The 27,582-nt window shown below is 49.0% G+C and overlaps 1 protein-coding gene across 6 annotated transcripts; it reads right to left on the bottom strand.

Annotated features, from left to right (window-relative positions):
* Positions 1-1,291: 1,291 nt before the first annotated feature.
* FCRL3 (Fc receptor like 3) lies at positions 1,292-18,082 on the bottom strand. 6 transcript variants are annotated; one of them, XM_047092656.1, is made up of 15 exons: positions 17,840-18,082; positions 17,667-17,758; positions 17,056-17,076; positions 15,893-16,135; positions 15,161-15,421; positions 14,639-14,923; positions 13,335-13,622; positions 12,728-13,006; positions 11,386-11,664; positions 10,909-11,028; positions 5,196-5,252; positions 3,978-4,097; positions 3,469-3,537; positions 1,844-1,878; positions 1,292-1,771 (listed from the first exon to the last, which is right to left on the bottom strand). In XM_047092656.1, the coding sequence occupies exons 2-15, from the start codon at positions 17,692-17,694 to the stop codon at positions 1,634-1,636; spliced, it is 2,223 nt and encodes a 740-aa protein (XP_046948612.1). In that variant the 5' UTR covers positions 17,695-17,758; positions 17,840-18,082; the 3' UTR covers positions 1,292-1,633. The 6 variants fall into 6 exon arrangements, with proteins under 6 accessions (XP_046948612.1, XP_046948614.1, XP_046948613.1 ...); XM_047092658.1 differs by having other exon boundaries at positions 1,292-1,759; positions 17,840-18,081; XM_047092657.1 differs by having other exon boundaries at positions 1,844-1,875; positions 17,840-18,081.
* Between the last annotated feature and the right edge of the window lie 9,500 nt (positions 18,083-27,582).

Below are 27,582 nucleotides of genomic sequence, written 5' to 3'. Positions count from 1 at the left end.
GTGATGGATGTGCAGAAAGAAACGATAAAACAGTAATTGTTAATTCACGTGTGTGAGAGAGAAGGGGTTTCGAAGGTACGCGGTGTTAGGGCTTAGGGTCAAGACAGATGGACATCTGGGCGCCCAGCAGGCGGCCCTTTACTTCAGGCACCGTTTCTGTTTATCTTAACTTTTCTAGGGACTAAGATAAGTGAGGCATGCCGCCTCAGGCTTAACGAGCCATCTTTCTCGCTGGCTAACGTGGGGCACTTTCGCCCTGCGGTGGCGGCCCTCCGTCTCTACCTATTCGCGGACGCTTTCGTCCTGTGGAAGCGGCTTTCCGCCCCAAGACTTGTTAACCCATTGGTACAAGCTCAGAGAATCCTTCAACTTATCCCCCACAGATGTCCAATGTTTCTTCAGTGGTAGACACTCAGTGCTTGCTAGGCCCTGGAGGAATCGAGTGGGAGCCGGTGGGCAGAGGGAAGGTGTCTCTCATGGGCCCAGGACTGCCGTGCCCCCTCCCTCCTCTGCCGGCTCAGGCCATGCGGGCTCCGGGGCGGCACTAGGCTTCGCCTGCTGAGTTGTGAGAGTCGCCAGCTCCACTGGGCTTCCGGGGTTGGTGGTCAGGCCTCCGGAGCCTCCAAGTAGTGGATGTTGAACAATTAGACAGTGGAATTCAGCTGCTACGGGTACGGGGGAAGTTTGATGTTGTGAGAGAGGAAGGGTCTTGAAGACCACAGACTCTGTGTGGGTTGGGGTGTGTGTCCCATACCTGCATCTATGTTTTTTTTTTAAATTTTTTTAATGTTTATTTATTCTTGAGACAGAGACAGAGCATGCACAGGGGAAGGGCAGGGAGAGAGAGGGAGACACAGAAGCTGAAGCAGGGTCCAGGGTCTGAGCTGTCAGCACAAAGCCCGACGTGGGGCTTGAACTCATGGACTGTGAGATCATGACCTGAGCTGAAGTCAGACGCTCAACCGACTGAGCCACCCAGGCGTCCCCGAATCTTACTCATTTAAAAAAAAATTTTTTTTAACGTTTATTTTTGAGACAGAGAGAGACAGAGCACGAGCAGGGGAGGGGCAGAGAGAGAGGGAGACACAGAATCCGAAGCAGGCTCCAGGCTCTGAGCTGTCGGCACAGAGCCCGACGCGGGGCTCGAACTCACGGACTGCGAGATCATGACCTGAGCCGAAGGCGGACCCTCAACCGACTCAGCCACCCAGGTGCCCCTGAGTCTTATTCATTAATATCAGCATCAGCATCATCACTTCCCATCTGTCTACCTAAAAAAGGAAGCAAGGTGTTTGGAGCAAACTGTTTATTCAGAGATGGTGCATTGAAGGCTTTTGATCACGCTTGGAACACGTGGCCATTGATTGTGACCTCGTGATCCCGGCTAGACGATCCCTCCTTCCTCCTCTGCTCCTCAGGCCCAGGAGGTGAAGGCCCAACCGCCCTGCCTTCACGTGTGTCTCTACTGTGAAAACGTGCAGCATTTACTGAAATGCTGCCCCTTCTGTTCCCACAGAACACCCAGACTCAGGCACGGAGGAGTGGGACGGAGCTTTCACCAGCCTCCCAGACGGAAGGTGAGTGGTTGCAGAGAATGGGGAGAAGGCATCTGGGGGCCGCTCTGGGTATGGGGCTAGTGGTCCAAGGCCAGCGACGCACATGGGACATTCTCATAGCCTTCTGCGGCCTCCTCACGGTCCTGCCGTGCAGGGTCGTCGGGGTCTGCCCTCTTCACCTCTGAATAGATGATTGCAGGTTCCTGGTGGAAAACCTACAAACAGTAAGTACCCAAGGACGGGTGAGGAAGAACAGAAGGGAGAAAGAGCCAGAAAAGGGCACCTACCTCACCCTTCTGATGCGTCCTTGGTGAATGTGTTGCTGGGTGGGAGGAGGAAAGAAAAGTATTAGACTGCGGGTGACAACTTAACAACCCCCTCGTGATGCACTTGAGTCTTTCCTCTGCTGCCTGAGCCGTTGACTGGATTCCTCCCGGCCTCAGACAGAGCATCCCTTCCCCACACACTGATAAAGCCTTTCCCCTGCCCACCAAATGCCCAGAGTGGCTTCCCGGCGTTTCTTTCTTTCTCCACTGCTCATCGCTCCGGCAAAGTGGGTCCCTGCCCCCATCCCACCCCCACTCAGGGCCTCTATGGCCACGCTGGTTAGGGGAAGGTGGCACGTGTGGTGTAGTCTGTGCGGGGAAAGTGGAGGGGGCTGGAGAGGGGGTTGGCATCCTAAGGCCACACGGCAAATTCCCAGCGGAGATTCGCGGTGAAGCCTTAAGAAAACTCAGTGTGTGCGTCTCCTCTATCCTTCCAAGGGGTCCTCAGGATCTCTTTCTTGTATTTATTCAGCCAATATGCTCAGTGGGCGAGGACCTTTTTTAAAAAAAATTCTTTTTAATGTTTATTTATTTTTGAGAAAGAGAGAGAGACATAGAATTGGAAGCGGGCTCCAGACTCTGAGCCGTCAGCACGGAGCCCAATGTGGGGCTTGAACTCACGAGCTGTGAGATCATGGCCTGAGCTGAAGTCGGACGCTCAACCCACTGAGCCACCCGGGCGCCCCCACAATGACCTTCTATTAAGCACTGGTGAGCCACAAGGGCAGAGAAATGACTACAGGTTCAGCCCATATGCTCAAAGAGCCTATAATTTTTAGGGGGGAAAAACGGGCGTGGAAGAAACGCATCAAGTATTACGCGCACCAAGACCGAGGTACAGACTCAACTCTGTTGCTGTTGCAGAGGCTGGACACAGGGAGGGCTGACAGAGGCACCCCGAGTTTCTCAGACAAACCTGAACTATGTCTTGACATGGGAGCAGGGCTCACCGGGTACACTAGGTGGGGGTAGGGACATTCCAGGGCAAATAAGACACGTGAGCACCGAAGCATGTGACAGCCCAGTTTGATAAGGAAAACAGCAAGGGTCTGCGAGGCAAGAGTAAGAACAGAGCTTCGAGGAGGCGGGAGGCAAGGGTCTGGCTTTGGAACGAAAAGCCGCTGAGGCAGTTATTCTAGGAAGGGTGTGATCGGCCGTGGGATCTCAGAGGGATCATGCTGGAAACGGAGTGCTGGGGGCCCGGGGAGGAGATCAGGAATAAAGAGACCAGTTAGGAGAATGATGATCGTCTACACCTTAGGTTATGAGCGGCTTATGCAAGCAATTGCTGGCCATGCGTCCTTTCAAAAAATATTTGAAGAGGCCCACACTTTTCTAAGCATTGAACTAGATGCTACTGATACATTAATAAAAAATGACAGCGTCTGTCCTCAGAGACTTTATGGGGTTCCGGTGGCAGTGCACACAGGCAAGCGGGAAGGGACGCAGTCCTATAACAGCAGCACGAGAGGAACAGACGATGCCTGCCTTCCGTGTCGCACTACTCGGGTGGCCTGACCAGAGGCCCCTTGCGGATCCGCTCGCACGCTGCCGCCTCCCCTCTGCATGTCGCAAAGAGGTCTCACCTGGACTTCCTTCTCTGTGCTGTCTGCTCCAGATCTGGGAATAAACCAGGTCGTCATCGCCAGGACTGACTGTGAGAGAGGAGACCATAGCCAGTTGTAGTCAAGAGCCCACGTTCTAGATTCTTCTCAGCCACCAAGTTCATAACCGCCTTCTGTCTCGGACACAGTGCCAGGAATGTCATTTTAAAACTGAATGTGACTCTGCGGTGTCTGGGTGACTCAGTCGGGTAAGCGCCCGACTCTTGATTTCAACTCAGGTCATGATCTCACGGTCCATGACGTTGAGGCCCCATGTCGGGCTCTGGGCTGACGGTGTGGAGCCTGCTTACGATTCTCTCTCTCCCTCTCTGTCTCTCTGTGTCTCCCCTACCCATGTGCTCTTTCTCTCCCAAAACAAACAAATAAACTTTAAAACTAAATGGTGTGTGGCTCGGCCACGGGCTGTCGCTCAGTCTGTCCTCCCAGCCTGGCTCGTCCCTGGAGCCCTGAGCTCCTTGGGGAACCCTCACCGTTGCTGTACAAGGGCTGTAGCTCCATTAGGGCTGGCCAGCTCAGACTGGGTGGGCCGTGGAGGGCCTGTGCTGGAGGGTCTGGGCCAGGAACGCTCCCGATGTTCCTTGGGATTGCCCCTGTGACAGACGGGGAGAGGCACAAGGGACAGAAGCATTGGTGGATCGTACCGAGTCTCAGGGAAGCCAGAGTCTGCGTGGCTCCCTCAAGAAAACCCAGAAGGCACGCGATGCCAGATGCAACCCAAGGCAGCATTGCAGAAAAGGTGGACGGAGGCAAGGTCAGAGGGCGAAAGTGCACCGTCTCAAGGTCTTTCCGACACACGAAACACTAGTATTCGCCTAACTTTCTATTGTTCTCAAAATTTTAAATGCTTAGACGTTGACACACAAAGACTTTTGCGTTCCCATAGAACCTGACCTTGGTCTTTTGTAAAAGGTCCCTTTCAATGTTCCAGCTTGTGTTACAATAATCTACCTTTCCTATAAGGTAGCCCGAAGGCTCTATGGGAAAAGGGTTGTTTTTTTCCCCCCAATTTTACTTCCCTCCGTGATAAATATTGTGAATTTAACACTGATAGCACTCAAAAATGATGTGCTGAGTGACTGCGTACTGGAGGAATGAGCCGGGGAAAGAGTGAGGCGCAGCCGAAAGAGGGTGCCATTAAGTTGCCAGTGGTCAGCTCTCTGCCAGAACACATTTAAGGAAATAGATTAACATGGATAAGCAAGTGACACGTAGGTCTGAGTAGCATCCGCAAATATGACTGAGAGCAGCTTTCGCGAATCCCATTTATGGATTTCATGAGAATTTGAAAAGGTTAATGAGAAGTCCAGTCAAATATCTTTGAATGTACATAATTCTGTGCCCCTATCTTGTGGGTGTAAATAAATCACGCAAATGTTGTCAGCACAAGAAGCAGAGACCTCACCTGGGTGCTTCAGTGGCCGAAACTCCTCCGGAAAAACAAAGGATTGCTGATGGCGGGTGAGCTGTGTCAGTAATGTGCCCTACTTTAGAATGTCCTTTCCTGGGAATCAGATTCATTCTAGATCTCAGCTACAGTAGATCTTAAGGAATATCTGGCCCCACCCTCCACGTCATATTACAGGTGAGGAAGGTGGGATCTTGAAAGATATTTGTCCAGAATCATACCAAGTAACAACAGCGTGTACTCTAAGGAGGTATGGCCAAGCAGCACAAGAGAGACAACTTACTATTTAACTCTGGGCCTGGTGCTTCCTCACTTCCTCTTTTCTGTCCTGTCTGTGGCCCTGGGGGACAGAGACCGGGAGACAGAGTTCCCCACGGCGTGAATCAGTAGGGCCCCCATAACAAGCTCAGAACTCTGTGTCCCTGGGGCCCTGGCAGACCCAACCACTGTGGGTACATACTGCTTTCTCCACACCCCTTTTTCTCTTTCACTTGGCTGATTCCAACTTATCTTTCTTCCTCTAGGACTTTGCCTGGTCCCAGCAAGCTGTATGAAATGACCTCTCTCTCCACACATGGAGAGCCCTGCAATATTAGAATCGCTGTATTGGATGGTAATTACCCATTTGTATGTTTCCCTCGATCTCTCCACCATGAAAGAGTGTGTTACTTGAGGCTGCAAGCTGTCTTAATTACTTTTGTATTCTCAGTGGCTAGAATGTCGAAAATATTCAGTAAAGATTTGTTAAACAACTGAGCAAGTTGAAGCATGCACTTTGAGGACTAAAAAAAAAAAAAAGACAAGTTGACAATTTTGTAATAGGTGATTACATGTAAACGTAATCTGGAAGGCTACTCCATCGGCCTTGAAAATACGGCAGTTTTCCATCATCACTGAAATACTGAAATCTGTTTGGCCTGCCCCCATGCCAGACTCCTCCCAATTTCCCATCTCTGGCCTTTGCCTATTTATCTGTGGCTCTCTATCTGTCTCACCGGGCTTACAGACCACGAGTTATTGCCCCAAGTAAACACACTCATGAAGAATGACTGATGTCTGCAAACCCTGAGTTGAACTGGAGGTTCGTGATCCCGGCTCAAGTCTCCCTCCTTAGAGCAATTGCAGTTCACATCAGTCAACAGCCCACGTCCTCCCTTGCGGGGAGGTTAGCTAAGTCCCACGATGCATCTGTAAGTCAGTTTATCTCTTCATTTTTAAAACAGAAAACAGACCCAGAAGGTCGCTATTTACATAACACAAGCTAATAGCACTGAAGATTTATGGGCCAGGCACTGTACTAAGAGCTTATGTAGGTAGCCCCAAAATGGTAGATACTATTATATTGACCACAAAGAAAGGGTTTGGAGAGCTTAATTTACCTGCCATATAGCAAGTATTTAGCAAGTAACATTACTGGAATTTTCATCCAGGCGGCTCAATCGTAGAGTCATTACATTCGTCATCGCCTTTGGTAACGGGTTGGGTACGCTCAGGCTTAAGGAGCAGAGCTCTTCTTTTTTAGAAGAGTTTGCAAGGGCTGAGCTCCTCCCTGAGAAGACTGATGGATAATGAGAAGGAAGACGTTGCTGTGAGGGAAGCACAGCCAGTCAGCCAGATTTTGCAATGAGAAAGGCAGATGCCCCCTGATTGGTGGACTGTCAGAATTTCTCACTGAGCTCGCTGTGTAAAACAACACCTCCTCTAGATCTGGAGGTCAGAAACTCTTGGGCTCCTGTCCCCATGGAGCACGTGAAGTGATGAGTGCTAATCTTGCCTCCCGTGTGTTGTTTGCTGTTGCTTCGACTGAACCAGCTGGTGTTTTGAACACTATCAACTTCGGCAGTAAGGTTTCAAGGTCTGCACTTGTAGTATGTTACTAATTAATAAGTGCCACCCACATAGGTGATGAGATCGAAAAAGTAGGGAAAATAGGATGTGTAACCAGCCTTCCATAAGTCACCAGGGTGCAGTGGAGAGAACATGGAGTCAAGGGCTAGGGAGATCCCCAGGTGAGCCCTAACTCTGATGCTTAATAGATACATGAACTTGGAAAGATGACTTCACTTATGAAGTAGCCTCATTTTTCACTCTAATATGGTGATAATAATATTGATTGGATTGAATGTAGTTATGGAACGATTGGGAGAAGTAGACAAGCTGTAAAATTTCATTTAGTGGGCTCTAAATGAATGACACATTTTATGATGAGTACTGTTGGTGTTAGTGCTCTTATTCTCCTTATATATTAAGAAAAATGAGGGGCGCCTGGGGGGGTTCGGTCGGTTGGGCATCCGACTTCGGCTCAGGTCATGATCTCGCGGTTCGCGAGTTTGAGCCTCACGTGGGGCTCTGTGCTGACAGCTGGAGCCTGGAGCCTGCTTGGGATTCTGTGTCTCCCTCTCTCTCTGCCCCTCCCCTGCTCATGCTCTGTCTCTCAATAAATAAGCATTAAAAAAAATTTTAAAAAAATGATATACACGTGTAGTTTTATAGGTAATGTTATTTATGAAAATACTAGGTAGCTTTAAGATATCAGTCATAAGGGGCGCCTGGGTGGCTCAGTCGGTTAAGTGTCCGACTTTGGCTCAGGTCATGGTCTCATGGGTTCGTGGGTTCGAGCCCCGTGTCGGGCTCTGTGCTGATAGCTCAGAGCCTGGAGCCTGCTTCAGATTCTGTGTCTCCCTCTCTCACACAGATTCTATGTTTCCCTCTCCCTGCCCCTCTCCTGTTCGTGCTTTCTCTCTGTCTCTCAAAAGTAAATCAACGTTAAAAAAAATTTAAATATCAGTCATAAAGTGTTGGTGTTATTTTTCATACAAAGAACAGGACAGAGGCTCATTGATTGACATGAAAAGAAGGGTAAAAGGACAATGCTTGACCAGCATCATTAAGAAAAATATGTAAACTTTTTCATTAAAGTTAGATCCAAATATTTTGTTTGTTTGCTTGATTTTCAGTATGAGCCCTAAGAAAAGGAGAACAGAAACATTTGGCCTGATAGAAAAGGAAATGCCATTTTATGCCAAGCAGAGTGGCAGACAGAAAGTAAGGTTTTAGTAAATCCAAAGTACAAAGTATTGAAACTTTACAGGCACCCAAGGCATTGGATAAAAGAGTCCATTAATTCAAAAATCCTTGATCCATGAAAAATCATGTAGAGAGGAAAAACGCAGTCACAGGAGAACAAAGAAGGAAGGCAGATTTCTTGTCAGAAACAATGCATACAAGAAGACAGTAGAGCAACATCTTTAAAATACTGAAAGGGGGCGCCTGGGTGGCGCAGTCGGTTAAGCGTCCGACTTCAGCCAGGTCACGATCTCGCCGTCCGTGAGTTCGAGCCCCGCGTCAGGCTCTGGGCTGATGGCTCAGAGCCTGGAACCTGTTTCCGATTCTGTGTCTCCCTCTCTCTCTGCCCCTCCCTCGTTCATGCTCTGTCTCTCTCTGTCCCAAAAAAAAAAAAAATTAAAAAAAAATACTGAAAGAAGAAAAAACTCTCAACCTATAATTCTGTGCCAGCAAAAATGTCTTTCACAAGGAATACAAAATAAAGGCTTTTACAGACATGTAAAAGCTGAAATAATTCATCACCAGCAGACCCATACTATTAGAAATGTCAAAAGAAGTCTCTTAGGCAGAAAGAAAATGATACCAGATGGAAATATGGAGATACAAAAAGGAATGAAGGACATTGGAAGTGGTAACTACTTGATTCAATATGTAAGATTCTTAAATTATACTTAAGTCTACTTAACAGGTAAGTGATTATTTACAAAAATAACGTTAATGTAGCTAGGAAGGAAGGAATGGAAGACACAATGGTAATATTCTTATACTATATGTGAAATGATCCCATGTCACTTGAAGATAGACTGTGGTAAGTTAAATATCTATACTATAAACCCAAAACAACCAATAAAGTAAACAAAACAACGAATTATAAAGTTAATAAACCAATAAAGGAAGAAAATGGAATCATAAAAAATACTCAGTTGTTTGAAAAGAAGGTAGAAAAAAAGAGAAAAGAAAACAAAGAACAGATGGGACAAATAGAAAACAAATAGCAAAATAACAGACTTAGATCTAACCTTATCAACAATCACATTAATGTAAATGGTCTAAACACTTTAGTTAAAAGGTAGAGATTGACATATTGGATTAGAAAGCAAGAACTAACTCTATGCTATCTATAAAAAAATGCTTTAAGTATAAGGGCACAAATAGATTAAAAGTAAAAAGATGGATAGAGAAATACCATGTTAATAGTACTTACCTTAATATCAAAGACTATTTCAGAGGAAATGATACTAACAGAGATAAAGTTATCATTTCACAAGGATAAGGTAGTCATTTCATCAGAAACACAAACAATATAAACACTTATGCACCTAATAAAAGACATTCCAAATACCTGAGGCAAAACCTAATAGAAAGCAAGAAGAAATGGCTAATCCACAATTATAGTTGGCGATTTCAATACCCCTCTTTTGGTAGTTGATAGATCAAGTAGAAAATCAGTAAGGATAGAGTAGACTTTAGCAACACTATCAGTCAGGTTCCCCAACAGACCCATACTGTAATAAATGTGAAAAGAAGTACTTCAGGCAGTGGGGCGCCTAGGTAGCTCAGTTGGTTGAGCGTCTGACTCTTGACCTTGGCTCAAATCATGATCTCATGGTTTGTGAGTTCTAGTCCTGCCTCAGGCTCTGTGCTGACAGCGCAGAACCTGCCTGGGATTCTGTCTCTCCCTCTATCAGTCTCTCTCTCTGTCTCAAAATAAATAAACAAGGAAAAAGAAAGAAGTACTTCAGGCAGGAAGAAAATGATACCATATGGAAATATGAAAAAGAATGAAAAACACTAGAAGTAGTAACTCAGTGGGTATTACCTTGACATCAACTCAGACAAAGGCATGACAAGAAAATAAAGCTATCAGGCAATATCTTTCACGACCATAGATGCACACATTCTTAACAAAATTTTACCAAATCAAATTCAACAATCATGACTAAGTGAAGCTGACTTGAGAAATGCAAGGCTGGTTTAACATTCAAAACTCAAAATCCATATCAATTGACTAGAAAAGAAAATCCTATGATCGTCTCAATCAATGTAGAAAAGTCATTTGACAAACATTTTTTCTATAAAAACTCTCAGCAAATTACAAATAGTGGGGACGTCCTTAGCCTAATGAAGAACATCTAGAAGGAATCCACAGCTAATATTATCATAACGATGAGACCAAATACTTTCCCCAAAGATCAGGGACAAGACGAGCATGTCTGCTCTCATCCACCACTTCTATTCAACATTGTATGGGAGGTTGTAGCCAGTGCATTAAGACAAAAAAAGAAATTAAAGGAACCTGGATTGGAAAGGAAGGAGGAGAACTATCTTTATTTGCAGATGACAGAATCACCTATGTAGAAATTCTGATGGAATCTACAAAACAGAGACTGGAACTAATAATTATGTATATAGCAAGGTTGCAGGGTACAAGACCCATATACGAAAATCAGTTGTGTTTCTATACAAGTAGCAACAATAAGAAACTGAAATTTTAATTTCATTCTCAGCACCTGTATTAATTTTATCCGAATTTCACAATATGTGACTGGCATTCAGATGTATCTCAGAGTTTATGGTTTGCGTCTATGGCTGTTGTCTATTTTTTGTTACAAATGAAGACTTTTTTCTTTTTTTATGCCTTTGGTTCTCAGTTAGCTTTGGACCAGGGGTGGAATGGTAAATACTTACCGTTCTAATTTTTAATTGGAAGCAAACACTGCTACCTGATTTAAATCTCAAATTAAACACATGGAGTAGCAACCTTATTGAGAAATTTATTTTGTCACTTGCCTACAGAGTGTCAGTGAGTAGAACGGAGGGTCTAGTATTTGGAAGGGAATAATGACCTTCATGGGAGGCATCGCATAAATCCAAATTATCATAGTGATGGCAAAAGTCACAATGTCAAAGGGCAAGACATGAACACCCACCTGACTTCCTTTGGGTTCTGAAGCGACCCACCAGAGCAGCTGTAGCAGCAAGACCAAGCATGCTTAGCAAGCACCCGATGACTCCCACAGTGGTATGGGTTACTTTGTTCTTGGAAAGCCCTACATGGGAAGAGCTATATTTGAGTCCCAGTGGCAAATGTTTTTAATCTAGACAACATGTCGGTGGGGGCTAGAGATCTCTCAGGGAAGGTTTCTCCCGGATTCTGATTTCTCCATTTGGTTGATTATCTCCATGATAATTTGTAATTTTGAAAATAACAGCACATGAGGGTCAGCATCTAAGATTGAATAGTTCCCTTATCCTTCCCCCATGAAATCAGCACCAATCTCTGGAAGTCCCAATTCTTGTGTGCATGTTCAAAAACTCTTTGATGCTTGCAGAATTTGTACAGTCTATAGGGAAAAATATTTTCTTGACCTTAACTGTAACCTGGAGGCCAGCTACCCCCAACCCACCTGTGATGTTAAGTGACACCGTCTCGCTGCTCTGAGCCCCCAGGCCATTGTCAGCCCCACAGGAGTAGTTTCCAGAATGTTCTGTGGTCAGAGAGAGGTTAAAAGATGCTCCCCCTCCAAAGGGGGCTGAGGTGTTCCCCAGGATGACATCCTCATGATAAAACCAGTATAAGATCGGGGGAGAACCCCTCTGGGCCTCACAGCGAAGTTCTAACACATCTCCCACCATAGCCTGGGCCACATCAGGGTTGAGGGTGAGGACAGGGTGAGACACTGGAACTGAAAGAGGAAACACAGTTCATTTGCAGTATTAATTGAGTATGCATACTAGATAATAAAGGAAATATCCAGCCTGATTTAGTGGTAGGAACATGGACCTGGGATCAGGAGAACCCAACTAACTTTGAGTCCTGTCTCTGCCCTTTATCAGTTCTATGATCTCGATGTTTTGGAAGTTTTAATCTCTCTGAGTCTCATTTTTACAACACGCATTTAAAGTTAGTAAAGTTGTGCATGTATATAGTTAATAAACAAACATTTGGGGTGCATGTCCAACACTTTAGCCAGTGATGTGGAGTCATGGAAAAATCCAGAGAATGTAAGGGTTTGAGTCACTGGAAGTCATTGCCCTATCTCTTTTATCCCGCCATTTTTCCTATGCCCCAGTGCTCCACTCCAGCCCCCAAATGCTGGGCACTTCAGAGTAATCCTGGCTTGGATGAGGGGTCTCCCCTAAGTGGACACGCACTTTGCTAACTGAAAATGGGAGATGTGAGATGCCTTGGGTCCTCCGGCGAGGAAAAATTTTGTTTGGGGATACCGAGAACAACAGATGAAATAGCCTGTCGTTCAAGGAGTCAGGAGGCCACAGAGGTTCTTAGAGTCTGGAAGCCATGAGGAAGCTCTGTAGGTCTGGTTCCCGTGAGTGTCCGTGAGGAGACATGCTGTCTCATAATCCAGACAGACACGAAGTATTCGGGATGGGATGGGAGTAGTGGAGGAGCACGTGGGCAAGGACCAATCTCGTCATTCGTTCTTGGACAAAGGGATTTGGAGATAAAGCTTTCTATCTGCTGAGCCATCATACATTTGGTATTTTGGAGAGTCTGTGAGCCTCCAGTAGAAAGACTGAGTGGAATACATGGCTGTCAGTGACAATGACAGAAGAAATGACTTTCAGAATGTGTGGTCACAAGGAAGAGTCCCAGGAGGTCTCAGGCGGAGGCAGAAGTGGGGAGTTTGCTGGGACGCCACCCCAGCCAAAAGCCTAGAGGGGCCTCTCTGTTTGTGAGAAGACATAATCTGTTCTTAGCTGTGACTGCTGAGAGCATATTCTGCTTACTTGTGATGCTGAGGGACACCATCTTACTGCGCTGAACTCCCAGGCTGTTGTTGGCCTCGCAGGAGTAGTTTCCAGAATGTTCTGCGGTCAGAGAGAGGTTGAGGGATGCTTCTCCTCCAGAGGGGGCCGAGCTGCTCCCCAGGGGGACGTCCTCGTGATAAAACCGGTACAGGATGGGGGGAGAGCCCCTCTGGGCCTCGCAGTGAAGCTCCACCACATCCCCCTCCACGGCCTGGGCCCTGGGCGTCCTGACGGTGAGGACTGGAGGCGAGACTGGAACTGAGGGAGACAGGGGGCCGTCAGAGAAGGTCCCTGACACTGTGACACTGTGGTAGATTAATGGCTCCACTCAAGGCCCCTAAAAGTAGACGTACTCCTTGAACCATGGGGAGGAATCCTGGATAATTTTTATTTGTTTTCCTTGCTATTCAGTCTTCTCCACAAGAAGCAAGTTGTTTTGACTGACTTTGCATCTTTGCTGTTCCTTGGTTGGCCATTAAATCTTCAAACCTCCGTTCCTTGCTTCCGTCAGAAGATCCTCGTGGCTGACAGAGAACCTAAACCCCAGTTTGGGAATGGGGCCAAGTGACAGGAATGAGGAACTCACCTCTCAGTGTGATTCTGATCCGTTTACTGAGGACAGGGCCATCCATGTTGTCGGCCGCACAGTAGTATCTGCCGACATCCTGCTCCCTCACGGAGGCTATCCGCAGCTCTGCAGACAGGGCGTTCTGGGTCTTCCTGCCCAAACTCCTCTCCGAGCCCTCCCGGTGCCAGGAGAACGTGACCGTCCCTGTACCCGCAGCTACTGAGCAGATAAGGACGAGGTCTTCTCCTTCAATCAGCTGGCCCACAGGGGGCTGCGTCTCTAGATTCACATCAGACACAGGGACCCCTAGGAGGACAAAGGAGGACACGACAGGGTCTCCATGGCAGGTGCTGCAGGGCCAAGGAGAAGGCTGGTATTGCCGTTAATAAGCCAATAGCAGCAGGTGCAATAGTCAGGGGTCTTTTATTTATTTATTTTAATTAAAAAATTTATTTATCTTTGAGAGAGAGAGACAGAGAGAGACAGAGTGAGAACAGGGCAGGGGCAGAGAGAGAGGGACACACAGAATCTGAAGCAGGCTCCAGGCTCTGAGCTGTCAGCACAGAGCCCGACATGGGGCTGGAACCCATGGACCGTGAGATCATGACCTGAGCCGAAATCAGACGCTCAACCGACGGAGCCCCCCAGGTGCCCGGCAGGGGTCTTTTAAAGGAGGAATTGAGGAATTGATTGTGTGCGTGATTATTAAAGGGAGCAAAGCCTGTCCCCCCCACACCAATTCCCACCCTCGGGAAATGTGGGCACGTGCCTATGATCTTCTTTTAAACCTAATGTTGACCACGGTCAAGTTTTATGGACCTTTATGTCTCAGGCATCTCTGATGCATCACCGGACGGCAGAGCAAGCGAGAACGCGGGAAGCTTGCGTGGGCCCTGACGTGACTTGATCGGAACCCAAACCTGTCTCCACAGGTCCCTCCAGCCTCACCTCTCTCTCCCCACATCCTGCTCTGGCTATTCTGGTTTCTGTTTCTCTTCCTCTTTTCTTATTATTTTGGAATAATTTTCAACCAACACATGGACGCACCATAGGGGCTTCTACGGGCTGCGTGCGGTCATCAGAGCTTCTTGCTCGGTGTTGACCCACAAGGAAACACATCCCGTATGTGTCTGTGGCCCCCACAGGGCTGGGCACCCCGCACACGATCAATAACTACTATCACCTAACTCAGAGGGAAGAGAATGCCGCGGGGAAGTTAGGCCAATGCCAAGCACAGGAGAAAAGGGTGGCAGGATGCCTGGCTGTTACTCTCAGGCACGTTCGTGATCCCAGGGGGCAAGACCGACCCCGCAGACACTCACTATGGACACGTATCTGGGATCGTGGGCTTGTTTTCAGGATCCTGGGAATCACCGTCCTTGCTTGGCACCAGTAGGAGGCGGCGCCCTCACTCCACGTGGTGGGGATCTGGAGCTCCGGGGAGTTGCTCCAGCCGGCCCCCAGAGCCTGGTGCTCTTTGAAGAAACAGAACTGAAGTCTAGTGTGCGATGTCTGTGGAGGGAGCCCGGTCTCACATGTCAGGGTCACGGGGCTCCCCTCGATGGGCCAGGGGGGGCTGGCTGTCAGCACAGGACTCGGAAACAGCTCTAGAGAGACGAACAAATGTAGTTCCTGGGGCAGTGAGGCTCTGAGCTCCTGCAGAGGTGGACCTGTGTCCTCAGGACCAGAGGTAGGGACCCACGCAGGTGGAGCCACCTCTTGTCTCCCTCCCACGGCTGCTCGGAAGAGGCCGCTCATGAAATCCCCACCGCTGAGCACCCCTCTTCCATCCCACACGCTGGTCCCTTGCCAAGCCCTATTACCCATGGGAGTGTAGCCATTACCTTGAACTTGGATCTTTAAAGGTCGTGAAGTTTCTGTCCACGACCTCCCCCAAATATTTGTCCCAGAAGCAGTACAATGATATGTGCTGTCGTCGTTGAAGGCTGGATATACTGTGATGTTTGAGTTATAAGAACTTTTAATTTTTTCTTCATTTTTGTAGTAAGTCCTTTCCATAATATCTTCGTCTTCTTTCCCTCGGCATCTCAGAACTACTTTATCTCTTTCAAAGGCAGGGTGTGAGGCCTGGAGGACCAGCCAGTCTGCAAAGAGTGAACGAACATGACATATCCCATCTATTTCTTTCTGCAAAGCCTCATTTCCACCCATGAAGAAAGAGCCCTGCATGCACCTGTGACCGTCCTCCGCCAACATTTCCCTGTGGCCCCAGTACCCAGTTCTCCCTTGTCCTAGGACAGCGAACGAATTTTCAGAGCAGGTCCTTGAGACATCCTCATAAGTGTCGTTAGCTGAGGAATTTGACACCCTACCTTTCTTCAGACCCGAGTCCCTTTTTGCCTGGTGGCTTCTGGGTTACTGACTCCTCTCTGGATGGAGGAGACGGACAACGCGCGATCCGCCGCAGTCTATCTCCTTATTCTCCCCACTGGCATCAGCTCACCGAATAGCCACATGCGGGCTCGCAACCCTGTCTGGGTTCCCTGCCTTCGCCCAGGCTCCAGACGTGCCGCCCGGGGGCTTGATTTCAGAGACCCACCCCCTTCTTTCCTCACCAGATAAAAACTGCACGTGCACGGGGTCACTGAGGGAAGATCTTTGGGTCTTGCATCTGTAATGTCCAGACTTGCTTATTTGGAGTTTTCCGGATTGTTTTCTCAAGGGGGTCTCATTGTGATACCAAGATACGTATTCCCAGGCTAGAGAATGGTGATCCTTGCAGAAGAGAGTCACTGTCTCTCCTTTGAAGGCTGTGGACCATGGAGGTTTGAGGAGAAGTAAAGCTTTTGGAAGTGCTCCTGAACAGGAAAGAGAAAGTGTCAGGCAGGTGAAGGTGAATGGGACGTGGGTGGAAACCAGGGCTGGTTGCCAGTGGGAGGGGAGCCGACAGGACCCAGGGACCCGCTTGGGGCGGAGTCTGCCCTTCCTTACTCTTTGCCCAGCCTGGGGGTGGGCAGGGGGGTGTCACGGGGGAGAGGTCTCAGGTCCCTGGTGTGGGCTCAGAAAAGCTCAGGAGATGTGACGGGCAGCTGGGCAGACACCGTGCGGGCCTCTGGGGGCGGGCTGATTCTGAGATGCTCTTGTCCTCGACATTCCTGCCAAGGCACAGGTGCGCCTGGCTGAATGAGCCTCAGAAGCACTTTCTAGACTCTGACAAACCACTTCCTACTTGGTTGCTCATAATTAATACACATGTTTTCCCACTTTCGTTACTTTTAAACCTTGCTTCCCTTGAGATTTCACGGGGAAGGCAACTTCTGTCCGCTCTCCAGCCAAGTCAGACACAATACAAAACGGAGGGATATGAAGAATTGGAATGGAGGGGCACGGGCTGCCTGCGCAATCGTCTTTGTGCGTAAAACGGCAGCTGACCAACGGGACCAGAAACTGAAGCGGGACAGCCACACAGGCTGCAGCACTTTATCTCTCTGTCCTTCGACGGTGGCTCGGGCTTGAGCATACAGGGTGGGGGTAGGGGTCCTTAGGGAAGAGAGGAGATGCGTGGAAGATTCTGGGCATTAGCCTCCTGCCTCTGCAAATGCTTCTTTCACTCACGCGAGGGGGGAGAGAACCGAAGGCTGGAGAGACCACAGGAGGCTCGGCGCGCCCGCCATGGTCACAGGTGTCACCGCTGACGTTGACCCACTCCCCGCAGCCCCCATGTACGGGGGAGGACCCGTGCCCGGAGAGCAGGGGGAAGAGAGAAGGGAAGACTGACCTGCCGGCTGTCGTCCGGGAGCTGTGTGAGAGCCAAGGGGAAAGGTTAGCACCGGGCGATGGGGCTCCTGCCTTTGCACTTAGACTCGGCCGTTCCCCGCAGCCCAGCCACGGCTGCTTCTCTGACGCTTCCTCCCATTTCCTGGCCCGCATCCCACCCCCACCCCCAACGCCCCCCCCACCTCACCCCACCTCGCTGCTTGGGCCCCATCCCCCTACTTTCTTCAACCTCTGGTGAAACGTTGACTTCAATTCTCAGGAAGGGAGCTATGCTGTTCTGCGGACCTTCCCTCCCTCGCCCGCGTGGGCCCTAACTGTTTATCTGCGCGTTTCGAGGTGTGGTTTGGCAGGGAGAAAGCCCCAGCTTCCCGGGAGCTGGGAGAGGACACAAGGGGGAGGCCCGGGGTCCCACACTTGGCTTGCTCTGGGGGTCTCCGGACCCTGTGGGTCTTCCTGGGCACCAGCTCTACTCGTTTTGCGCCTCTCGCTGTGCCTCTGAAGTCCGGTGAGAGCGGAGACGGAAGCCTCCCGGGGGTTTGGCCCCCCGCCCCGGGGTTGCCCCGGCTGGCATTAGGAACGTCGGGCCCCCAGCCCAGTCTGGGCTCTACTCACCCAGGATCAGCAGCAGCCACAGAAGCATGGGGGCCGGGCCTGGCCGAGGGCAGGGGAAGACTGTCTCACCAAAAGCCAGGCTTCTGTCCCATCTGTGAAGGAAGTATGGGGAGCGGGACTCAGATAAGGTCTGCGAGAATTAAAGAAGAGGAAGCAAAGTGATCCTAGCTTGCCTGTGTTCGCAGAACGTAAGTGTGGCCGCCTCCCTGTCTGTCGTTCGGGGCTGGCCGATGTGAAGTTTTAGATGCTGGTGGCCTCCTTCCACCAGTTCACGTCTGCCAGGAAAACTGTCTGAGGCTGTGCCCGGCTTCTCTGAAAATGCCACGCTGTAGATTTCCTAGTATTCAAATGACACTGTCCTCATTTTTCGGATGGAAACCCCCTACATTATCTTACGTTCACACAAACTTGAGTGTCACGTGAGGTACCGATATAGACACAGGTGGGGAGTGTGTTGTGTGTGTACGTCTCGGAGTGTGAGCCCCACAGAGTCAAGGCATCAAAGCAGATGTAAAACCCTCTTTGACCTTTGCATACACCGGGCTGAAGTTGCTGAAGAGGAAAATAATGGAAACTTGTGGGGGCACCTGGGCAGCTCGGTCGGTCGAATGTCCGACACTTGATTTCGGCTCAGGTCATGATCTCAAAGTCATGAGATCAAGCTCCGCATCCAGCTCGGTACCTACAGGGTGGAGCCTGCTTGGGATTCTCTCTGCCTCTACTCCACTCATGCATGTTCTCTCTCTCTCTCTCTCTCTCTCTCTCTCTCTCAAAATTAAAAAAAAAAAAAACTTAAAAAACCTAATGGAAATTTGCAGCTTAGCAGGGCGCCCTGCTGGCTCAGTCGGTAGAGTATGTGACTCTTGATCTCGGGGTCGTGAGTTCCAGCCCCACGTTGGGGGCAGAGATTACTTAAGAAACAAAAATTACTCAAGAAACAAAAAAACATAACCCTCTTCAGATGAGGAAAACGGGCTTCCCTAAGTCCCACCCAGACCTGCACAGCGAGGGGGTGAATGGACAAGCACACAAACAGGAAGCTGTTTCGTGCAGGTGACAGTGGCTGGAGCCCCTCCCCCGCCCCCATGATTCTTGCTGTGGCTAGACGCCTCCGGCAATAACCATCAGGAAACGTGGGGGAAAGAAAAGATTTGTTATTTCCATGCCCTGGAAACTACAACATGTGCCTACAGCCACACAACGAGGTCACAGGCCTGGGGTTCTTCTGCTTCCACTGGGGTCCAGGGGGTGGGGAGAGCACCTAGGGTTTCATGGGCTTACTCTGTAGCAGTGAATTTAAAATATAAGAGCAGGAATGTAAATGCGTGAAGAACAAACACAAGTGGTCCAAGTGGTCGGTTACCCAAGTCCACCGAGATCAGCCGCAAGCTGCAGGCGGGACGCCCCCTGTGGGCTCACGCACAGGCCCTGTGTCTGACCCGGACCCTCCTCAGAGACGCCCTCCCCAACCTCAGGGTCCAAGGGTCCCTCCTGATTATTTCCTGTTTCAGCCCCACCTGCGTCTCTCACTGTCCGTTTCCCTCCCCAGGTCTGCAGCAGCTGCAGCCATTATTTGCTTATCTTTCTGGCCCTTTCTCCCTTCTGAAACTCTCATAGTGTATTGTTCAGCCTCTTGGGCCTCTCCCTTTCCTTTCTTCACTCTTTTTCACCTTTTCTCCTTTGCTCCCCTGACTGAAGTATTTCTGTCAACCTGTCTTCAGTTGTCTGGTCCTTTCTTTCACGGGGTCTCGTCTGCTGTCCAGTCGCTTCCCTGAATGTTTCAGGTCAGTTGTGTTCTTCTGTTCTGTGATTCCTGTGTGGTTCTTTTATATGGTTTCTATCTCTTTGTTGTAGCTCTTGCCTGTGCATGCATGGGTCTCTGGACCTCAGGGAGTGTCTTTCTGGGGTTATTTTTAATTCTCTGTCAGGTAAGTCCTATAATTCTACTTTATTAGAATTTGTTTCTGGACATTAAAAAAATTTCTTTTAACGTTTATTTTTGAGAGACAGAGAGAGACAGAGCATGAGTGGGGGTGGGGCAGAGAGAGAGGGAGACACAGAATCCGAAGCAGGAGCCAGGCTCCGAGCTGTCAGCACAGAGCCCGACGCGGGGCTCGAACTCATAAGCTGCGGGATCATGACCCGAGCCGAAGTTGCACGATCAACCGACTGAGCCACCAAGGTGCCCCTTAAAATTAAAAAAAATTTTTTTAATGTTTATTTATTTTTGAGAGAGACAGAGACAGAATGCGAGTGGGTTAGGGGCAGAGAGAGAGGGAGACACAGAATCTGAAGCAGGCTCCGGGCTCTGAGCCATCAGCACAGAGCCCGATGCAGGGCTCGAACTTACAAGCCGCGAGATCATGCCCTGAGCCAAAGTCGGATGCCGAACCGACTGAGCCACCCAGGCGCCCCGTGGAAATTTAAAGTGTTACTGTGTTTGTCATGTCTTTGGGTCTTCATTTTCCTTGACTCTCTGGGTAGGTGTCTGCTCATTAGACAAAGAAGACACCTTCCCAGGTCTTCGCAGACTGGCCCCATGCAGGAGGAAACCCCTACCAATCAGCCCGTCAGAGATTCTGGGGCACTCTACGACTCTTTCCCTTCCCGGGGGGAAGCTGAAAACCGGGATTTTTGCCTTGTTCCTATGTGCTGAGCAGGGGGGAGGATCACTGACACCTTCCAGTGCCATCTGCAGACTCCCCACACTTCCCTGAGTGGCTAGACCCATTGGTGCTCCAGACTGGCCAAAGGCAGGAAACAGCGGCTCCAGATGCAGGAGCCAACCCCCACCTCCCCTGGGTGAAGCTGGGTTCTAGGGACTCTCTTCCTGCTCTCGTGCTGCTGTGTCAGAGGCAGAGTCCCCTGGACTCAAATCTCCCTTCTGGCTCTGGTGGGTCTCACTTCATGTTCTCATGGGACATAGAAGCCTTTTGTTAGTTTCCGATTTCTCTCACAAAGGGAATTTGTCTGTGAGCCATTCCTGAGTTGGTGTGTTTGCGGGAAGAAGGAGCGTGCAGGGCTTCCCGCGCTACAATCTTCCTCATATCCCAAATCCCACTGTGTTTTCAGTGCCCACGTCCAGAGCTCTGTCATATGGTGATTTGTCAACAAGTGGTTGCTGAATGAGTGGAAGACCAATGAACGACAAAGCGCAGGATGACAATTGAAGAAGTTCAGACATTAAGATGTTTCCTGGGGTGCCTGGGGTGTCTGGGTGGCTCCGACTTCGCCTCAGGTCGTGATTTCATGGTCCGTGAGTTCGAGCCCTGTGTCGGGCTCTGTGCTGACAGCTCGGAGCCTGTAGCCTCTTTCAGGTTCTGTGTCTCCCTCTCTCTCTGCCCCTCGCCGGCTCCTGTTCTGTCTCTGTCTGTCTCTCAAAAATGAAGAAACGTTAAAAAAATTTTAAAGGATATTTCCTTAGTCACTTCCAGTTAAAGGTTCCTGCGATAGTCTGGAGATGAGGTATCAGTTACATCGCTCTAAACTACATGAAACTATTTATTAAAACTGCACTCCGTTTGTCGTGTAGTGGGTTATTGTCAACTATTGATTAGACAGAGTGTGGATGCCACCTCTTCTGAGAGGTCTTCCCTACTGAATCTGAGCTGGGTGTTCACCGTGGTGCTTCAATGACACTCCGATTTCCTCTGCAGAGCGTGCACTTGGACGGTGCAGCACAATGTCTTGTGTCTTTGACAATATCCCCAGTAGTGTAAGCACCTTTGGGGAGGGAAATGGCGCCGGCTCAGCTTTGAATTCTCTGCGTCCGGCACAACTGTCAGCAGAAGAAAGAGTCGATGGAATGTAGCTCTGAGATGTAGTGTGTTCGAGTCAGACTTACTCTACATGTGAACGAATACAATTCAATTCCACGGTCAGAGGCGGAGGTGATGTTGATTCTTGCCAACCATCGTTTCCTGTGCCTGGAAAGAGGTGCTCGGAAAGCAGCCTTTTGGATGCTGTTGCCACGTGGTGCCAAAAATATTGGATTTCGATCTTCCCCTCCGTAAGGCGAGGACACGTCGTGTGCATGTTATAGTCTCAGCTTCTAGCCCGACGCGTGCCATTAAGTGTAGTGTTGCCAGATGCAGGGTCCCCAGTAAATTCGAATTGCATACAAAAAACGCATGATTTTTATTGTCGCTGTGTCCCGTACAATATTTGGGATAAATTCACACCAAAAAAGCAGTCCTTGTGTGTCTGAAATTCAAATGTAACTAGAAGTTTTGTACTTTTAGTTGCTACGTATGGCAGGCCTAACCGGACAGGATCACTTCCGACGTGCGTGAATAACTTCGTGAGCGTTGCGTCGGGGGCACCCGTCCCGTGCCGTGTGTGTGCACGTGGCTGTCTCCTCAGCTCGCTCCATCCTGGGAGAAGTGAAATGATTCACCTGGTAAATCTGGGCGAGTAATAAATGAGGCATGCCAAGTCAGCTCCACGCTTTCCACCTTGGACGCAAGACTAGAGGTCTAGTCTCCGTGCAGGCACAGACCTTCCCCTGCCCTGGAGGGAATCTAGAATTTCGAGAGCAAATTCTCCGAGACACAAAATTTGGAGCATAGGCTTAAACAGAACAGAAAGAAAAACAAAGGAGCGGCATATTCACAAGGTGGGCTTTCAGCGTTGGGATTTAGTGAGAGCAGGGCATTTGCAGAAGAAAGAGGCTCATACTGAACCTCCCTTCTAAGTTTACTGAGCCCACAGCCTTGAGGCTTATGGCTTTGTGACCTTGCTAGGTGACATCGGCTTGTGGTGCTTTTATGAAATAGACCAGTGGATGCTTCTACAGGGCAGGACTACCCCATGGACACCAGTAAGGATAAGGGTTCAATAGCCTCATCGGGGGCCTGAAGAGAGTTGGGGAAATCCCTTTGAGCAGGAGCGAACGAGGCAGGGCTTTACCTGTGGGCAGGAGGCACAGGGATGACCACGGGGTCTGCCCGGCAGCGGAGCCTTGGGGGGCTCAGGGGTGACCCCACAGAGGCCAGGGTAGCCTGAGTAACTTTCCAGGGCACTCACAGCTTCAGTGCTACGGCATGCTTTAGTCAAACTAGAAATCTGTGAGGCTTTTTAAGGCCCTGGTGACCAGAATATTTTTGAGCTGTAAGGTTCCTTGTGAGCTACAAAACACGAGAAACAATCTAGCTTCAAATTGCTCACGTCAGGCCTAGCAAGTCTCCTGCATCAGTCTCCCCAAACTCCACCCTGTGTGAAGGCCCACGATGCAAATTGGAGGCTCACTCTTGAATTCCTGCGGTATTCCCTAGGCTCAGGGGTGAACGAATTTGAAGAACCAGTGGTAAGGGTCAAGATTACGTAGTTATTATAAATGGGCACGCGGGGCTTTGTCTGTGCCTCTGAGGACGTGACCAACAAATGTAGGAAGTTAAAAAAGGGGGAGGAAGTTCAGGTTCTTGGGGAGCACACGTAGGAAGGATCGAGTCTCACTGGACCGGTCGAGGCACGCGCTTCAGAAACACATGTGGCAGTTTAGTTTCCAGAACCCGCTGAGATGCGTGTTCCGCCTGGACTGAGTGTGCGGCACAAGGCAAAAACCCCTCCCGGGCTCCTCAGGCTGGTGCAGACCCCCCCAGGCAGCAGCCCGTCTGCTTGGTGGAGGATATGGACGCTGTCACTCACACCTCCCCTCGGTCCACAACCACAGTGTCATATCTTACTCAGAGGGGAAGTGAAAGCCAGGGGGACGGCACAGAGTAAGTGGTTCCCACCAGCTCCCAAAATAGTAAGCGTTTGGTGCCCACATTAACCTTTTGCTGGAAGGTTTCTCGCCACTGAGTTTATGTCCAAAGGTTCTGGGTTAACCGACTGGCATCCTACTGGTGCCAACGAGAATTTACCTGGCCTCATATGTGAGTGGGTCTGCGTTAGGGGCTTTGGAGACATTAAACGTGGGTGCGGGGGCATAATGTATTCTGGAAACATGCTTGTCATCCAAAGCACTTGTATATCAAAGCGAATTTCAAGGACCCATTTGCTCAGTTGGGATCGTGTGACATTGAGTATCGTGTACAACTCGTATTGCAAGACGTCGCTCGTTTATCAAGTTAAAATGTATTCGAAACACGTTACTCGCAATCCAAGGTTTTACTGTATTTCGATTTAATGTGTCCGGAATTTTTCTTACAGGGGGATCCGATCTTTGAACCTCACTTTCTTCCTAGGGATGCCGACAAGGGAAGGAGTGTACAGGAAAATCTGTGGCATCTCGATGTAATTATACTGTTGGAAGATCTTAGGTTACTGTTTAATCTCATTGCGGAAACCCTGAAACCCAGAACCCCCCTCACTGCAGAAACCATTCAGTGTATTGGGCTGAATTGGGGGATGGAAAATAGAATTAGAAGCGAATTTTCACCCTGGGATGCCCAAATGACATTGGTATTACTGAATTAATGGTTTTTTCCCTGAGTCTTTGGGAAAATTGCACAGCCTTCCCAGCGGTGTGGCCACGAGGATACCCACAGGAGCTGGGCTGGTCTTGGGGAAGCAGTCGTGAGTGCAGCTGGGAACTCCCAGAGCTCTGTCGGCCCCACAGGAGAAATGAGATCCCTAAAGACCTGCAAAAAAACTATACAAGCTCCTCTAGAAAAGGGCAACAGATGTGATAAAAACTACACTTGCTTCACACAGTCGCTCACGAAGCGCATTCCCTGGTTCGAATATTGGCGGGTGTTTGTGTCAATTGCTATTATTTCTTTCAAAACACTTGGTAGGATTGTCAGCAACACTACCTGGGCCTGGAGTTTTCTTTGTCGCGAGTTTTAAACCACTGGTTCAATTTCGTTCATAACTTACAGCAGTACTTAGGTGTTCTTTCTCAGATGGTGTCTTTTTCAGTTTTGTCTTCAATGTTTCTTCCTGGAAAAAAAATTTTTCTGGGAACTGTCCATTTCATCTAAGTTTCATATTTACTAAGATTGTGTATTATCTTCTCGTGTTAATTTTTTAAGTGTATTTATTTATTTTGAGAGAGAGAGAGAGAGAGAGAGTGAGTATGAGCAGGGGAGGGGCAGAGAGAGAATGGGGGAGAGAGAATCCCAAGCAGACTCCACACTGTCAGCATAGAACCCTACGTGGGGCTCGAACTCACAAACTGTGAGATCCTGACCTGAGCTGAAACCAAGAGTCAGATGCTTAACTGACTGAGCCACCCAGGTGGCCCTTGTTTCAATTTTTAATAACTCCAGAATATATAATCATGGCATGTTCTTCATTCCAAATATTGGTTATTGGGGCCTTCTGTCTACTTCGGTCCCGATCAGCCAACCATAGGCGTGACCTGTGTCTCCTTCCTTCTTCCAAGTGTGACTCGTGTCTTGTTTCCTTGTGGGCCTGTCTTTGTGTGCTTATTGCATTTGGAAAATAATCTCTAGAATTGATTTGAAGACTCAGTTGATTTTATTTTTTCCCAAGCATATTTAGCTGCTAAAATCCATTTTGGGAAAAATTGGTCTTTTGGAGGCACTAGCAGTATGGGATCACCTTACTCCCCGTCCAAGCATGGATTTAACCAAATGACCTGAAACCAGGCACCCGTCGGTAGGAGGGCCCACTTCCTTCCGATTCCCTGTTACTAAGACTGGCAGTCTTTGAGGTCCCCACTCAAAAGGGAGGGTGGTTTCCCAGGTTGCTGGAGCTTCACAGACCCTAGACTTTGGTTTTTGATGTCAGCCTTACAAGCCTACCTCGATCTCAGCTCAGTCCCTTAGCATCATTCTCACATGGGTGTCCCCCCCTCCCCATATTGCCACAGGGCATGACAGCCCCCCAAGTTTTTTGCGTTCTGATCTTTATAATTCTGATCTTTATCCCAGATCTCTAGAGCTAGCTTAAAGGACCTTTTTCTTCTTTGTGTGTGTGTGTGTGTGGGGGGAGATTGGAATTTTTGGGAATCGTACCTCCGGAAAGGTAACACTGCTGAGATGAAGCATCTTTAACCTGGAGACCCAACGGCTTGTTCGGCTTCACCTTCTGGTAGATAGAGCCGCCAAACTCCGCCTCGCTATTCACTTCTGTGTCTGGACTTCACGAGTCTTAAAGCCAAGCAAAGTTTCTCTGGGTCACTTGGGACTTTGCTGCTTCATGATTCGTTTGTTAGCCAGCCAACCAGCCCCCCAAACTCAGCACAGAGGACCCCAGAGGCCAGCGAGGTGAAGACTCTCATCGCAGCCCAGGCTCACATGCTCCGGCTGGTGCCCTGTCCTGAGTTCAGCTGTCCCCGCCGCCCCAGCGTGAGTGGAGAAGCATGAATCAGAAGCCACCTTCCCTGCACGTGTGAGCTCATCTTCCCCGATAGTCTTGGTGGGCAGTGTATTTGGCTGTGTTCTGTTTGGTCCACCTGCACCTGCTACTACGCTGCCCTTGGCTGTGACGGTCTCACGGTCGGCTGAGCCTTGGCTGGTAAATTTCAGTCCTTTCTAAGACTTCATTTCCAAGTCAAATTGCATTAATAGCCTTTTTATTTATAGCCCTTGGTGAAGACAGCCTGGTGAATTTGCCAAGCCCAGCACACTTGGGGGCACAGCCATCCTCTCCATGGTGGCCGTGGCCTGGGGGGCAGGCTGTCCCGAAAGTCATATGCTCTGTTTCCGTTTTCTGCTGCCCGTTACTCACTTACAAGGATGACTGACAACACTCATTTCTATGTTTCGAAACAACTCCCTCCCACCCTTCAATCGTGCTATCAGACTCTTGAGTTTACACAACAGAATTTTGAAAATTCTTTTTGGTTGTTTTCTTTCTATTATTCGGCAGTTGTTTATTGAAGCAACCGAATTTTAGCAGAACTGCCGTCTTCCAGTAACTCACCAAGGGAAAGAGGAGAGGGCGCCCCCGACATGTTCTCCAGGCCTTTTAGAAAACGTGGGGCGGTCCCTTCGGCCACCCACGGGCGAGTCCATCAGAAAGGTGATACTGCGGCCATGACGGAAATGCCCCGACAGCAGCACCCCACAAAGGTTCCCATGGCCAATCTGGAAGAGTCTGCTGCGTCACCCAGCATGCTGTCCGAATGGTTGTAAACACACCAGTCAAGGGCAAGCTTCTCGCCAAGAGAATTAACGTGCGTATTGAGTGGATTAAGCCCTCCAAGAGCCGGGCCAGCTTCCTGAAGTGCATGAGGGAAAAGGGCCAGAGAGACCAGGAGGCCAAAGAGAAAGGTACTTGGGTTCCACGGAGCCGCCAGCCTGCTCTTTCCAGGGAAGCACGCTTCGTGAGAACGCGTGGAAAGAAGCCTGAGCTGCAGGGAACCCGCTCCCTAGGAATCCAAGTGTAAAATAAGTGTAAAAAAAAAATAAAATAAAAAGAACATCCGAAGACTGTGAAACTGGTTCTCTTAATTGAGCAGAAGGAGTGTGGTGTCCCCTCCCCACAAGAAAAGATTTAAAGCAAACTTTAATTGTGTCCTGATTCACTGGGTGATGTCTTTATTCAAATTTGGTGGGTTTTTTTCCTTGCTGAAAGACGTGAGGGAGCTTATTATGTAACAGAACATACTCAATTGGTTAGGAGACTGCCAGATATTATTCATAAAGTATTTATAGTAGTTTGAAAATAGACCCTGTAAATCACTAAGAAGAAAGAATTCAAAAAATGCATGAAAGGCTACCCGTTGCGTATTAGAGTCAACGCTTCACAGCAGTGTTGGGGGGCAGAAGTCTCACCCAGAGAGCACTCCGCCCTCCAATCTGCCTCTTCCTGTCTCAGCAGCTCTGGGTTCCCCTCATTTCTGTCGCCCTGTGTATTTATGATCGTTACTGTAAGCTTTTGTTAGGCACCTACTTTCCGCCTGTTTATGTATTTCCAAGGTACGGATTAGAGAGAAGAGCCTGAAGCCATCTTGTCCACAAATGGAAAGTTTTTAATGGAAAAGAAACAAAACCCAAACGCT

Source organism: Lynx rufus, unplaced genomic scaffold (assembly GCF_022079265.1).
Source record: "Lynx rufus isolate CCGP_SWC_20201006 ecotype Redwood Valley unplaced genomic scaffold, mLynRuf1.p SCAF_31, whole genome shotgun sequence".
In the NCBI taxonomy this organism is placed as follows: domain Eukaryota; kingdom Metazoa; phylum Chordata; class Mammalia; order Carnivora; family Felidae; genus Lynx; species Lynx rufus.
This window is presented reverse-complemented; position numbering and strand designations above follow the sequence as displayed.